The 15,311-nt window shown below is 39.9% G+C and overlaps 1 protein-coding gene across 1 annotated transcript in view; it reads right to left on the bottom strand.

Moving 5' to 3' along the window:
• The window catches only part of PLB1 (phospholipase B1), a gene marked incomplete at both ends in the record, with an annotated part of 76,680 nt that overhangs the window by 17,771 nt on the left and 43,598 nt on the right, over positions 1 to 15,311 (bottom strand). Inside the window, 12 exons of the mRNA XM_084202158.1 lie at positions 419 to 477; positions 1,178 to 1,238; positions 3,452 to 3,523; positions 5,112 to 5,183; positions 6,272 to 6,367; positions 8,025 to 8,129; positions 8,591 to 8,672; positions 9,267 to 9,367; positions 9,788 to 9,853; positions 10,923 to 11,003; positions 11,142 to 11,193; positions 14,905 to 15,013. Coding sequence (XP_084058284.1) covers positions 419 to 477; positions 1,178 to 1,238; positions 3,452 to 3,523; positions 5,112 to 5,183; positions 6,272 to 6,367; positions 8,025 to 8,129; positions 8,591 to 8,672; positions 9,267 to 9,367; positions 9,788 to 9,853; positions 10,923 to 11,003; positions 11,142 to 11,193; positions 14,905 to 15,013 — 956 coding nt within the window. The remainder of the gene's footprint in view (positions 1 to 418; positions 478 to 1,177; positions 1,239 to 3,451; positions 3,524 to 5,111; positions 5,184 to 6,271; positions 6,368 to 8,024; positions 8,130 to 8,590; positions 8,673 to 9,266; positions 9,368 to 9,787; positions 9,854 to 10,922; positions 11,004 to 11,141; positions 11,194 to 14,904; positions 15,014 to 15,311) is intronic.

Here is a 15,311-nt window from a genome sequence, read left to right as displayed (position 1 = left end):
GGGAAGCATTCCATTTTGCAGTCAATTATTTCCATGGGAGTTTTCAGCAAAATGTCTTCTTGCATCAAAAATATCAACTGCTTTTACTTCTCTTTTTTTTTTTTTTATGTCAGATGAGACTAATCCTATAAGACAGACACTTCCCTTTTCAAAAACACTTGGATAAACTGTATTGCAATAGGGAATGGGCACCCATTTCTGTCCTGGCCTGAACTATTCATTACTGGATTACACAATTGTCAGTGTCACTCGTATCCCTTCAGGCTATTCCTTTGCAAAGGGAACCAGGTAGATGAGTTTTGCTTTGCCAAGCCAAAGCAATTTGCTCTCTATCTGACGATGCCTGACATGACAACATCTGGGTAGAAATTGACAACTGCTCTTCTCACTGTAAATGTGGGAATGCAGCAGTACTCACAGTCAGGGAATCTCCAAGTGCTCCTATGGCTTTGATGTCAGCAGGCCGTAGCTCATGGACTAAAAAGCAGTAGGAGAATAAAAGCAGGATTACCGACAACCGACAAAATACTGTTTAATAGAATAAACATGCAAGTCTTAGGTTCCAATCTGATGGCATTTTTGCAGACTTTTAAGGTAGAAAAAGCTTCAGGTTTTGTGTGTCACCTAGGCAAAATGCATAGCTTCTTGCCTTTGCTCGCAAAAGTGCATTACACTAACATGGAAAGAAATGCAACTTAAAACAGCTTAGGTAAAAAATGAAAACAGACTAGATATGTTTACAGATGCATACATTCAATCTCTTTTAATTGACTTACAGGTCTGGGTCATAGATCAATATTTCTTATTAAATATCTCCCCGTAAAATCTTCAACCTGCATATAGCACTTGCACTGCACTGCTTATTAGAGCACATTCCAGCTTGCTAAGTCACTAACCCTCCTGAGCAATTTTAACCTGCCACATTGCTGTATGATGAATGATGTATAAGATACATGCGTACAATAACTGTGATCATATTTATCCACAGAGACATACCTGCTGTCATGCAGAACACACTGTGAATGGCAAGACAGACTTCTTCCCTTTGCTGCTAAATAGATCAGCTTTTATTGTTTACTTTCCATCTAGGATGTGCAATTTCAACATCTTATTGCTTTTAGAAACTAAAGATGAAATTTTTCCTATGCATGGTTTTAGGTTAGGAGTTCTTTCTCACCTGATGTTGGGACATGACTGGATGGAGTATGACCAGGACACGACAGTTCACTGCCCCAATTCTGAAACAAGAAGTTACAAAATTGTTTCATCTTGTAGAATTCATATATGGTTTAGTTGTACAGTGCAGGGCAAAAGCAAGCTAAAACATCGATCCTAGTATGGTGCCTATGTAGCTCAAGAGTCTTTTACACCTCTTTGTGGAACACTATCCAAACAATTATTACTTCTGTTGACATTTTCTAGCCAAAGCATAAAACTCTTCCAAAGGCAAAACATTTCATCTTGGAATACTGCTTATGACAAAGTTCCATAAGGATGACTATATTTCCCTCCCCACTGCCTACAAATTTTGTCCATGACCCTCAAGGTGGGGTCTCCAGGTCTGAAGTCTTGCTCTATCTCAAAAGATAACAGATGTAGAAGCAAATAAAGATCAACAATAAAATCCCCTGCGAAGTTATCATGTTATACTAATGTATTATATTACTAATGTATTATTATATTGGCTGGTAAAGGCTTTGAACATAAGTCCTAAGAAGAGCAGTTGAGGGAACTGGGGTTGTTTCACCTGGAAAAAAGGAGGCTCATGGGAGACCTTATCACTCTACCACTGTGTGAAAGGAGGTGTGATAACGCAGGAGTCTATCTCTCCTCCCAGGCAACAGTGACGGAACAAGGGCAAATGGACTCAAGTTGCACCAGGAAAGGTTCAGGTTGGATATTAGAAAAAATTTCTTCACTGAAAGAGTGATCAAGCACTGGAAGAACCTTATATATTCTATTATTATATTATCATTCCCCATGTACTTTGCCAGGAACCTATTCTTTCCCTAGAAACTTTCAAAATGGTTTGCTTTTACTGAATATAAAATTTGAAAAAACTTCAAAGCTTTAAAAGTTCCAGTAAAGAAAGCCGTTAGCCTCTAAATAATTGTACTTTACCATATATTTTTAGGTGACATAATAGTTATTATGTCATCTAAATTCCATCAATTGAAGATATTGAATCAAACACACATTGCATAACACCTTAGTTCACCAGCAGAGAGAGCTGATCAATGTCTCCCCATGCTTTTTGGTAACAAGCAACCACATTAGAAAAGAAGGCAGCAAGGGAAAAACTAAAATTGTTCCAGTGGCCAGCCCTTGCAGGAGAAATGACAGTTGTGTGCACAGATCAAAAGGCCAGCCCTGCTAGAAGCAGGAGATCAGGCTAGGGATGTCCTGAGGTCCCCTCCAACCTCAATTATTCTGTGACTGCACAATTCTACCAGAGTAAAACTACACAGACCAGTGGTCTTCAGAAAGCATGGCTGCTGTTAAAAACCATCACGACAATTTCATCTGTTCCTGTAAAAAGATGTTGGAATATGCTCCACTATCAACCACTACAGTCTGGCTGCAGAGGCTAGAAAAGACAGATAGGCTTATTTTTAGATCAGAAAGTGTTGCTTTACCCTCTCTCTACTTCTTTCCTTTATCACTTCAAAAGTTGTTGCTGTTGAGATTCAGTGGAATTACCTATTAAAGCATAACTCTAGCATTACCTATTAAAGCATAGCTCTACTGATAAAAATCCTATATCAGTCCTTCAAATTATGACTTGCTAAGACAATAACTGCTGTTCTTTGTGACCATCATGGCACACACAGACTTGATAATTGGATTAGTCATGAGCACCCCCAGTACGTCAAACTAGCCCAGTCCATTTTGATTGCCAAGCAAATAACTGCTCCATTTCTTCAAGTCCTACACACAATATCTGTTACTGCAGTTTATTGAGCATGCCTCATGATACCTGCTCAGTCATGGTGGAAATTAAGTCCCTTTGAAAATGGGATTCCTGTCACCTTTGTAAAGGGTCACACATCCAATATGTAAAGGTGACTGCCCTCTACAGGTTAAGCTTACTTGAGTGTAATGAAGAACTGTGCCTCCAGAGGAGAATATCTAAACCTTCCTTAGATTGTTTGGGGATCAGGATTCTAAGATAACTTTTCCATACTGTGAGGAACTTGCTAACTGAATTAATAATGCATCCCAGGTTACTTTGGTTACAGTTTTGATACAATTGCACCAATAATATAATTAATTTTGTTTGGCTTTTAAGAAAACATTTGTTTACACAATGAAAAGTGCAATGCAAGGCAGAATTCTCTTTCCAAAAACTGGTAATAATTTATATAATCTATAAATTCAGGATTACGTATAAAGAGATGAGATACAGCTTTACATAGTTTGCCTAAAATGCAGCAAAATGTGCAACAATTACCTCTATTGGCTCTCTAGTGGGCTCCACAGGTGTGTAGTTGCTATTCCTGTATGTTCCCAGGAAGGGACTGTTCTGGAGAAAGAGGAAACAAAATAAGAGAAATAAGAGAAACTGGGCAACAAGCACATGGTACAAGCCATAGCAAGTGATATCAAGGTATCATATAACCAAGAAAGTAATTGCCTAAAATATAAAATTGGAATCTGGACTTTGAAACCATGCTTCTTCCTTAAAATTAATAAAATTTGTGTTTAGTGCCTTAGGACAAAGATTACATGTGCCAGATGCCAGTTGCAGTTTAATATTTTCCTCTCCTAACATTCCAAATTAGACTTTATTAGAAGTTTAGTCCATTCAAAAGGTGCTGATGTAGAATCTAGACAAACCTGGGAAGATCTGTGTCAGCAGCAGGGAGATGCAAGATTGCTTACTGAAAAGATCATTCTTCCCTCCAAGGGAGGCTGTAGAAATTTCATTGTTATTTTTGTCCCCTAGTAATGCAGCATGCATTCAGGAAGACATGCACATCATACAGGCTAAAAAAATTCACCTGGAGGCTCACTTACCTCAATCAAGAGAAACTACAGCATCTGCATAAAGAAGTCTTAAAAAGCATTAAAATTAGAAGGCAGGTTTTTATGGTACTTAAGGTTGCCTCAAAACAAATAATTTTCCATGGCTACTGGCACTTTTATCAATGACCTTTTCATTGCATTTAGGCTTACTAAAGGCTTACCATTTCTGCAAAAAAAAAAAAAAAAATCTTTTCAAGGGATATAAAACTTTTCTTTGCCTACTTCTGAAAAGCAACATCTTTGAATAAGAGTGAAGGAAGGGAAAGAAGCATAAAATCCACATTATTTGGCACTGAAGAAGTTGCTGAGTTCATTTAAGCTGCTTGGAAAGAACACTGGGTAAATGAAGCAGGATCATTTTGAGCAAATCAGAGGACTTCTGAAATATGCTGGTTAATAACTCAGAAGATTTTTCTTGTCTGACAGGATGGACACAATATGGACAAAAGCCTCGTGCATAACTTGAATGCCTGCCTCCAGTCCTAAGAGAAGTCAGAACTCAGCTCCCTGATCGGTTCAGTCCTTTGGCCTTCTTGTTGAAACTGCTGAAGAAAGGGAGCCAGTTACTGCTGCCTGCAGCAGTCATTTCCACATGCTGGTACCTAGCAACTGTCCTGCAAGTTCAGCAGCTTGTTTTGTAACTGCAGAAGCAGCTTCCAGAGAGTCTGAAGTATTCCTCTTACGGATCAGGCCAGGAAAGCCAACCTGACACTAATCCAAGAGACAACAGATTCTGGGTTTTCAAAGCTGCTGTGGTGCCCAAAGCTCATTGATTCTGATGGGAAAGTTAATGCAGCATATTCTGTTTGCTGCTTGAGCTGTCTCTGTACTTCACAAACAACAAAACAGAACATCTGCTACAACTGCAAACAGACAAATCAGCATGTTGTCAATCAGTATTCACTGCACAGCAAAGTGCCCATGGGACACCAGTGCAGGTATATGAGAACACCTGCTCTCTCAGAGATAAACAGAACAAAGATTTTAGTAAACTCATTCCAGATAGACCAAATCCCTGCTCTCTGCAGCAAGCACAAGCAGTACAGCCTCATGACAGCCAGCTTCCAAAATGTGGGTATGTTTACCTGAGCTGGACAGCCAAGGACGATGTCAGTTGAGAAATCAAATGAGTCAGCTTTCTGGCCCACAGGCTGTAACTGGAAACAAAGACAAAAGAACCTATTTTTTAACCATGCCAGCTCATCTTAAATTTGTAAAACAATTCTAATTTAAAAAACTCCAACATAAATATACCTTTCAAATCTATATAAAGGTGCCTGTATTTACAGACCTAGATTTACAGCCAAGGCTGAAATGCATCTGCTTCTCAGAAAGAACATGGCAACCACAAAACAAAAGAGCAGCTCTAGAAAGAAGCTTAAAAAGGGAAGTGGAAAGCTACAGTGGATCAGTTTAAACTCCTGGAGGATTTTGGCAGGCACATGAAGTACCTTGGAATTTTGCCAGAAGGCAAGGTCATAAACTTTCTTCTCTTGCACAAAAGACATTAAGAGTCCCTCAATTTTTTATAGCTAAGCTGCACGACGGCATCTCCAACAAAAGGTTGTTTATGTGTAGAAGATAATACCAAATCTAATTAGAGGTACTGCTTGATGATTGCAAGCTATCATGTCAGCTGTAAAAATATTAATCCAAAGTATATGGATCCTATTCAGGATCCAAGATACTGCCTCTGACTGCTGAGTACTCCTGCACTGCAATGCTAAGTAAAATGGGTTTGCTTAAGCAATCTTTAGTGACTCATCTTTATTGAGCTTAACTCATTTCCAAAAGTAGTAAAACTGAACTGAATTAAAGCCACTTTAATTCCTAATGAGACATTAACAACACAGGGATTTAAAACAAACATCTAAGTAATCAGTTTTAAATTGACAGATGCAGTTACAATTCTTTATTTGGTGGTTTCCCATAGCAGCCCATAGAAACATCATCCTTATTAAATGCCATTCTGACTTGCATAAAAACAGATGATGAAGACTTGAAGTCACAAAATGACTGTGACCATGCACTTGGAGCACCCCTCTCCTCACCACACTCTTTAAGAACCAAGATATTCTAGACAGAGAGCAGCGCCAAAGCCAGAGAGTATTTAACTAGTTAAGGAGAAGCAAACACAAGGTCCAGTGTTATTCAGGTCTTAATTACAATGCTTATTACAGAGATATTTTAATGGCAGTCATTTTTTAGGTGAAGATCTCACTGTATGCAGAGCCTGTCACCTTACCACAGCATTCCACAGAGCCCTGGCAAGCTGAGAATGGCCTTTCTGGCTCGGATGGAAGCAGTCAGGTGCAAAGTAGGAGACATCTGGTTTCCCTTTCTACAAATAAAAGCATAAAGGACACATGAGTGTAGAAAAATTCCCACACTTCCAATTTGGAGTTGCTGAGGTCAAATCAGAACTAGTAAGGAGAGATCCATGCTACTTGCTCTCCCTGCTCCATTGCAGAAAGGCTCCCATTATCTGGCAATACAAACTGTACTTCAGCAGACCCATGAACTACCAGAAACACTTAGCTAGAGCTGATTATGTGCCTCCATGGGCAGGTCCATCCAGAAGCAGTAAAACCACAATTTTCAATTATGGGTACAGTTCCTCTTCAGGTTCTGCAATAAAGATGAGTTCCTCTCCCTGGTTCCAGTTGTCATTAGAACTGGAACCACAGGCAGCATTATGCTCTGCAGTACCTTCTGCAAAGCTGTGCGTTTTGAAAGGATCAAGAAGCAAGTAAGTGTTTGATGGAAGGCAGCCAGTCTGACCAAGCACACCAGAGCAGCCTCCTTTCTAAACAAAACTGTACTTTAATACAGGGTTAATACAGGTACTGGAGGATCTGGAGGAAATGGAGTTTGGAAATTTTTCTGTCACACTAATACTGATATTAGGGTCACACATGACTTAAACAACTGTTTTTGGTCAAAGCAGTTCTTCCTCAAAACTTGAACAGGTTTTTTTCAGTGTGGTTGGACTTGCTTTTTAGAGGACTACTACCACAATTTGCATCTTATCTTTTGCCATGTTTAGAGACCGAGTTTTCAGTTCAGGAATATCTGAATGTTGTGTAAGATAAAAAAATTGAAAGAGCATCCTGAACTTCTTAAAATCTGAACTAATGCTTGAGACTACAAAAAAAAAAAGTTCAGAAATCTTTTGCTGCTTCTGTTTTTATTTCTGTGCTCCCTACCCTCAGTGCCAAAATCCTTAGGGATGACTTCTCATGGGCACCACCTTCACACATGAACAAAAGGCTTCACCAAAACACAAAGGAGGCCTGTGAAGCAAATTTGTCCATAGCAGCACATTAATTTTCAAACTTTCACCAGCTATTGCAAACATTTTCAGAATGGTCCAGTTCAATTATGCCAGAGCAATCCCTGCTCAATATTTGGCTCCATCTCCTCTTAGCTCCAGGTACATACGAAAATAGCTTCACCTTTAGTGAAAGTTTCAGTCTTTTCCTAGATTTACAGTTACTGGAACTTGCCATTCAAGGAACTGAGATATACATCAACATATGAACTACATAAAACTACTTCCATGAGATCATAGGTAAAGTTCCCTTTCTGTCAGACACGGAAAAATGAGTCATGTGGCATAAAGGGGAGCTGATGCCATAGTCCTCACCGAACAATGCAGCTATGTTGCTTTAAGAAGTGCAGCTTAATAACTTGGTCTTTTATTAATCATGTTGTATTTTCAGGAAGAAAAATATTAATGTACTTCAAAGAACATAGGCAAACACACCTCTTAAATCAAGTTTTGACTCATTTTCCAAAACAGCAATTGATATTGACAGAACAATACATAAAACTAAGAACTGTTTACTATATGAAGAAATCTGTTGTACCATACCAAAAATCAGCAACTTCTCATAAGAAAAGCACAGAACAAAATGAAACTAATTTTGAATATAGTCTCTATAGGTAAGATACCCATCCTTAGTCCTTTAAATGCAGAAATCACCTTTAGATCATACCTGATCAAGAGGAACCTTCAGATTATGGAGGAAAGGCTGGATGACGACTGTGAAATTTTCATGAGTGTCATACCTGCCAGACTCTATCAGTCTCTGAATGCCAAGCTGCAAGAAACAAAAAACCACCAGCAATACTTCAACTACATCTCTGCATCAAAAACCACCAGCAATACTTCAACATCTCTGCATCATAACTATTTTCTTTGCATTTTCTGAAAGGACTGGAATCAAAAGGAAGTTTTACTCATGAACTTAAATAGCCACAGCCATTGGCAAAAGAAGGCTGAGATGCTGCAAAGGGGCTGAGAACGTTGGAATGCAATGCTGAAACTGTTTGTTGGGGACAGGGTTTTGGTGACTAAACTCCCACCAATTAATCTCTACTAGGAAACATCATTTTTCTGAAGACCTCTGCTGCTAGTTTTGGTTGATAGGTTTGGATAGCATCAAATGAGCTCTTGCTGAGTTCATAGTTTGGGTAAGAAACAGATATGATATGCTGCTAGGTAATCAAGAGCTCACCTCTACTGGAACTATAGTAACAGTACCACTCTTAATAGTCATACCTGGTAAGCTTTGATGGCGTTCCTCACCATTGTGAAATTTTCTGAGTTTTCTTCTCCTGTGAGAACACAGCTACACAGATAACTGTGGGGGAGGTCAGAGGAGAAAAAAGGAACAGAGAGAGTTAAACATCTGATGATGCAGAGACCACCCTTTGTCATGCAATACCTTCACGACACGGATGCAATAAGGGAATCTGTACAATCACGTTTTTGGGAAAGCATCTCATTGTCCTTGCTATTGTAATTTCAAACCTTAATCTTATTTTCTGCCTCACATGAACGATACTACTTTAAGTAACTTTGGTTTCACACCCAGATATATGAAAGTAGTGCACACTGCACAGAGGGTAGTTTGTTTCATTAATTTCACCCTGACATCCAAAGGCCCTGCAGACTGACAGAGGTGTACACCAGAGCCTCTGGGGAACTAGAAAACAGTACTTCGAAATGTACTGCCTGTTTTACTTCTGAGCTGACACCTTTCTAATCAACAATTCCTTTTGCATTCCCAAGACAGAGAATTTGTCTCTGTCTGAAAGGTCAGCAAAGAATGCAAATTACCCATGGGAAGGAAGTCCACAGGACTGTGCTGCTACCTTTAAACATCAGTTCGAATTATGAGAGAAGCACGAAATAAGAACACAAACAGGACAGAAGAAAGTCAAACAAGCCTTACTCTGCCAAGTAAGTGGGGCACTGATCTGAAGGGTCCACAAATAACTGTCTCAGAGCAGTGATGTCCCCCACATCAACCAGACTCACTAGAGCTTTTGGAACCTGAAAGATAAGGTTTGGTTTAGAAGAAACTGGTTACACAGCCCACAGTGCATTTATTTTACTCCAAAGTTCAGCCATTTGACACCACTTCCCTTTCTCCACCATTGGAAGGATAAAAAAATTAAAAAGATTGAAAAAGCAACAAATCCTCCACCAAACTCCCCCAACTCAGCTTTTGATTTTTTTCCTACACCATAGCACAATGTTACAATCTGTCATTTCAGACTGCATCTCACTACAGCACACAGACAAGACAAAAGGAAATGTTTTCTGTACAAGTCAAGAGCATATGTTTTGTACCAGAATGCAAAAAACAAAACAAAAAAAAACCCCACAAAAATCAAAGAAACAGAAGAGCTAGCATCAGTCAGTCATGTCTCAGTGTGAGATAGAATGCTGGGATAATTTCACAGTACTTGCCTCCTTGTGCAGAATATCAAGAGTTTCTTGAATCCTTTTGATGTAATTCCCAGCTGAGTAGTGATCCTGATAGAAACAGAAGAGATTACTGTCAAATGGAGACACAGGGAATTTAGGTTGGGAGGCTGGAGAATCACATTAATTCAGTTCCTTTTCTGCCCTACAACACTGTGGTCAGTAGAATGTTCTTGCTTCTTTCTAGAGACTGGGGATTTTAAACATAGCAATTAATCCAAAACATAGGGAGGCTCTGTGAAATTTTGGATTTAAAATAAACCTTGTTGAGTAGCAGCATATTTAACCCAAATCCACTGGGTTAAATCCCAATCTGAATGCATGCTGAACAGCATAAACCAAGCAGCCACAAGCATGCTCACAGCCAGCTGATAAGCTCTCATAAAATTATGTGAAATCATTGCTAGTCAAGGTCATAGCTATAAATAAGGCTATAAAACTTGGCAGCAGCAGCAAAGATGCCTAGCAAGGCTCCTGCAGAAGAAGCACATTTCTCAAGCACAAGGGGTTGCAGGAGAATTGAAAATGCTCACAATAAGTGAGCGTATTAAAGGCAGAGAGTGAGAGCTGGCAGTGAAAGGTGGCCTCTCCCTGTCGCCTGCCCACTCAACTCCCATGACCTCCTTATGGCAGCCCTAAAGGCTTCTCCACAATCCAGAGAAGCATAACATTCAAATAAGACTGCAGCAACTTCCCTCATATATACACCTCAGCAGTTCCTAGCACCTCCCCACGCTGTGAGTTATTGCGTGATGACAATTGTAGGGTGGCACCGCTTTGAGCTACCACTGCCATTCCTGGATGTCTAAGGAGACCAAGCAAGAGCAGAGCAGTTACCACATCAGAGAAGTGAGGCATTTCTTCCTTTCCCTTTTTTGCTTATGGTCATAAAATAGTAGTCAAAGCAGTGGTTCTTATCCTGGAGTAAGCCAGAGTAAACAAAACCATCCTTCTCTGCTGCTAGTAACTTTTTAGATCAGGGTATTGCCAGCAACAACCCCTGTCAAAACATACAGCAGCCCATGTATAGCTCATGTTATCTCTGTGAGGGCTTTATGATTTCCCTTGAGGTGCTTCTATACTGACAGCACAGTTGGAGATAACCAGTGTCACTACTCACAGGGTCTTTGCAATAGATGCACAGGTCGTTGGCTCCAATGTGCACTGTTATGAGCTTCCAGTCAGCACTGAAGTCAATTCTCTGTGCAATAAAGAAGAAAACGAGTCTGAATTTCTTTACCTTTGTGATATGCACATGGTGGTGTCATTGCAGGTGGATCTGCTGTGTGAAGCAACACCTGTTCATACTGTAAGTTTAAAGGAGTCCCAGACAACTTACCTGATCAGTTTTCATAAGGCTCACAAGAGTTCTTGCTTGGGCTGGCAAGTGCCTGAAAAGAAGGAGAACTAGTGAGTGAAAGTAACATCCGTATTGAGAGATCAGCATTACCATGCTTCAGACATCTTAAATCAAGTTGACAGATATTAGAAGGGTTGAATGAGGACACAGTACAATACTCATGCTGCTGTGATCAAATTACAGGTTGACATCTTGGTAATAAAATCAACATAAAATCAAACTTTATTATATTACATTATTGATGAACACAGATTTTACTCAAGTTCAGTAATTAATCTGGCAGCACAAGTTCAGCTCCTATTACAGTCCTTAGCACCTAAACCAGCTGAAAAGCCAAATATGGCAACAGTTGTAAGCAGAGGACCTCTGTAGAGCTAGGCTGCTATCAACCTATTCCTTGTAGACTAAAACACAGAAATCCCCAGTCCCAATACTTAGCTGACCTCTTCAGCAGCATGTCCCTGAAAAATGTAGGTTTCAGAGCTCACTGTGCACACCCTCCTCATTTTTGTATCCTGCACCTACAGCACATAACTGTACACATGCATACAATACTTTTCCAGGGTAATTAAAAATCCAAGAAACCTTCAAGGTTACTCAGACAAATTAAGATGACAGCCTTGCTGTTTTCCAACAGCCAGGTAAGCATTCTCTCTTTTTTCTGAACATATATATGTACATATATATATACACAGATGGATAGGTAGGATAGATGGACAGATAATAGATATCTAAAGTGCAATGAGTTTTGAGTTACCCAGGCTGAGTGCTTCAGGTCTTTTGACTGCCCTGACAGATTGGTCTTCAAAAATGTATAGGGAAGAGAAGAGAATGGGGTCAGAAAGCATTGACCTTCCAGGCAGGTCTGTGGTTCAGAATGAGCTGCATCTCCCTCCAGGCTCTTGTTAAAGACACTGGCTGTCTATAATTTCTGGGAGCATATCAGCTGACATTGATAAGCATGACACTTGTTTTGTATGACAACCAGAGTTTAGCTCCCCTTTGCAATGCTTTGTTTACTGCATGAAAAAGAGAGGTCTCTCACCACCCTTGTCCAGTGAATACTGATCTAACACTGGCATGGGAGCATCTACTGAGGAATGAGCCCTGTCATACATCTACTTGTGACACAGACACTGTGTGCACGTAGTAATTCCTGTCACCATTACCCTTGTCCAATGTCATAACCTACTTATTTATATCCCAAAGCTATCACAACCCACAAGTGGTCACAGTTTCCTTCTGCTCTTACTGTGGAAATCCCCAAGCTAGGACATCATCTGCAATATTGACACAGAGGAAAAACACCACTTATTGATCTGACAGTACACAACATCTTTGATTTCTCATACAGTTAGTGAGGTGCTGATGCATCCTGAGCCAATGCAGTCAGCAAGATCCAATAACATCTTGAATGAAGTAGTGCCAGCAATGATCCATCCTTGAACTGCAGTTTCAACCAAATTTAGGTCTTGACCAATGGAAACAGTTTGCTAATGGGAAATACAGATATTCACAATTCCTGTCACCTGTTTTCTCCTCTCACTCTTAAATTCTTTACCTCCTTTTTTTTTTCCACATGAAATCAGAGACTTCAGCCAGGCTCTGCTTCACCAACATTACTCAGATCGATCCTTAACTCTATCATGTACTTAAGCACTTCAGCAATGAATGCAAATAGGCTTAGGAATATTTTCCTGTATGAGAGCTGCATTACTACATTTTCATCTAGCTCAATAAAGAGCCCTTCAAAGCAGCCATGGATTTAATTTTAAGAAACTCTTATACCTGGTTCTATAAGCTGGTAAGGGTGCAAAATTATCTGATTTCAGAAGTGTCCCAGCATCTCTGGAAAGCACCTTCCAGATAACCATAAAGCAAGATAGGCCAGGTAGCAATTCTTAAATACCAGCATTAGCTGGTGGACTTTTTTTGCCCTGTAAATCACTGGAAAATGGATTGTTTTGGCTGATGAAGAATAAATGCTGAGTTGCATCATTCCAGGGTCAAATATCTAAAGCAGGAGAAATGTTTCCTTATGTTGCAATACATTTCAGTAGTTGACTAGGATGAATTCATCTTCTCAGCTGCATCAAGAACCAAATCATTATAGGACAGAACCCCAAAAGAAGTATTTGAAAGCTCAAGAATAGTATTTTACAGGGTTTTACTTTAGCACAACTTTCTGCAGAGAGTTATGAGACAGAAACAATAGAAGACAAGCAGAAATCACATTATTGTTGCGTGTGTCTCCTTGCTGAACGTTTACAAAACACGGTTACAAAACAAAGACAGCTCAATTTCATCATGTTTATCCAGTCCAGTCACTTGCAGTGGAAGAGAGGAATCTAATTGGTATCGATGAAATAGGCAATTTTCATTAGACTAGCATCCATCAACTCATTTCAAACAGCTAACAAACAGCTGTTTAATAGCAATGCCTCAGTTGATGATACAAGCTGCCCTAAGTCATAATAGTGACTTAAGAGGTTGTGTATCCTGCTTCCAGCCCTCCCACCAAACCTTTTTGGGATTTAGCTGATAAAGAATACGAGACAGGCACCTCTCTCATTCTTTCATGCAACAAGCAAAAGCTGGAGGTAATCTGAATATATGCTGCATGTAATATGTTAATAAATTTTAATTGATGGCTGAAGCACATTTCACTGACATACACAGTTACATTCGGTCATCACCAGATAAAAAATGCCTTCTTTCAGTTCTGTGGGGGCTGTAGGATATAGCAGGGGACCTAGCACCCTATTTCTGCCAGGAAATCCAAATATTTACTGAGATTACCAGAGTGAATCAGAAGTTACACAGGGCCTATAGGAGAGCAATAAAAAAACCTGATAAATCCTAATAATCTTTGCTTAGATACAGCAAACACAAACACCTCTCTTGGCTTCTGAACTGAGCTTCCAAGACTCCTTTGGGAAGCAAGATGAATTTTTCTTTAAACAAACAAATTAAGGTCTGGGTAATAGCAACTCACAATGTCAAATCTAGGCATGGTCTGCCAGATTCTGTGCCCAAACTATGACTGAATTCAAGCAGCCATCTGTTTTGTTAATTAAACAGCACCGACTTTGAATAAGTATCCAGGGATTTCTAGGATAACCAATATAGCAAAGCTCAACTCATGCAGCTTCCCAGGTGTGACTACAAGCAAGTTGACTGCAAGACATTACAATCCTAATTATGTTAGCAGAACTGGCTCCAATTGCATCAGGTCTGCAATGCACCAAAACCCATGGATGACCATTAGTAATTCTCTTTTCTTAAGATTTTAGACTGGTTTTTCCCCCATCTCTCTCCTGTCCTTTCTTGCTTGCTTATCCAGAAATCTGAGGCCAGAATTATGCAAGACTTCATCCTGTTTTACTCCTAGTTTCTCTTATCAATTGATTACATGTTTAATTTCTAAAAACATTCACATTCTCAGAGATTTACTGACTGATAAATAGATAAATGAATAGATGTTGAACAGGAAGAGTAGAAAACTCCCAACTGTTTCTGCCAATTTCTTGTTTGTGGATTTCATACCGAGGACTGTTAGTTTCATTTGAAAGTTCAGCTAGGAAATAAACCCATACGTTTAACATGTTTTGAGCCAATTTCCATTCTAACCCAACTGGTTCTGCTTGCTCTTCAGAGCAAGTTGTGACAGCACATGAGACAGCTGAAAGGCAATTAGATGAAGCATGTATCACCTACAAACGTAAACCAAAAAGCTACATACTCAGCCAGTGCTCCAGCAACTGCCTGGTTAAGGAATGCATTGGAATCATTCTCATTCCCGATACCGGTTGAGTAGCCCGTGATCGTAACATTGAACTCGCGAAAGATGTCTGAAAAACAGAGGTGGCAATGAAGGCAAAAAGACTCCAGCTGCTCCCTGCCTGCAGGGACTAGAAGAACACACCAACACTGCCACAGTTTTGCTCTCAGACAGCACAGCTGCTGCCAGTCAACCTTGATGGATTCACCAAGCAGCGGGGAGAGGGGTCACCAGCTGCAGTGACTCAGACAGCAGTGTGCTTGCAGTGCCCTGCACTGGCACCAGCAGATAAGATGAACAGAATTGGGGACTACAGTGTGTAGTTCTCTCTCTTATTGTAGTGGTTAAAGCCTAAAACAAAAGTATCA

Source organism: Fringilla coelebs (genome assembly GCF_963513975.1).
Source record: "Fringilla coelebs genome assembly, chromosome: 3".
NCBI classification, from domain to species: domain Eukaryota; kingdom Metazoa; phylum Chordata; class Aves; order Passeriformes; family Fringillidae; genus Fringilla; species Fringilla coelebs.
The sequence above is the reverse complement of the archived record's forward strand: the minus strand, read 5'-3'. Positions and strand labels throughout refer to the sequence as shown.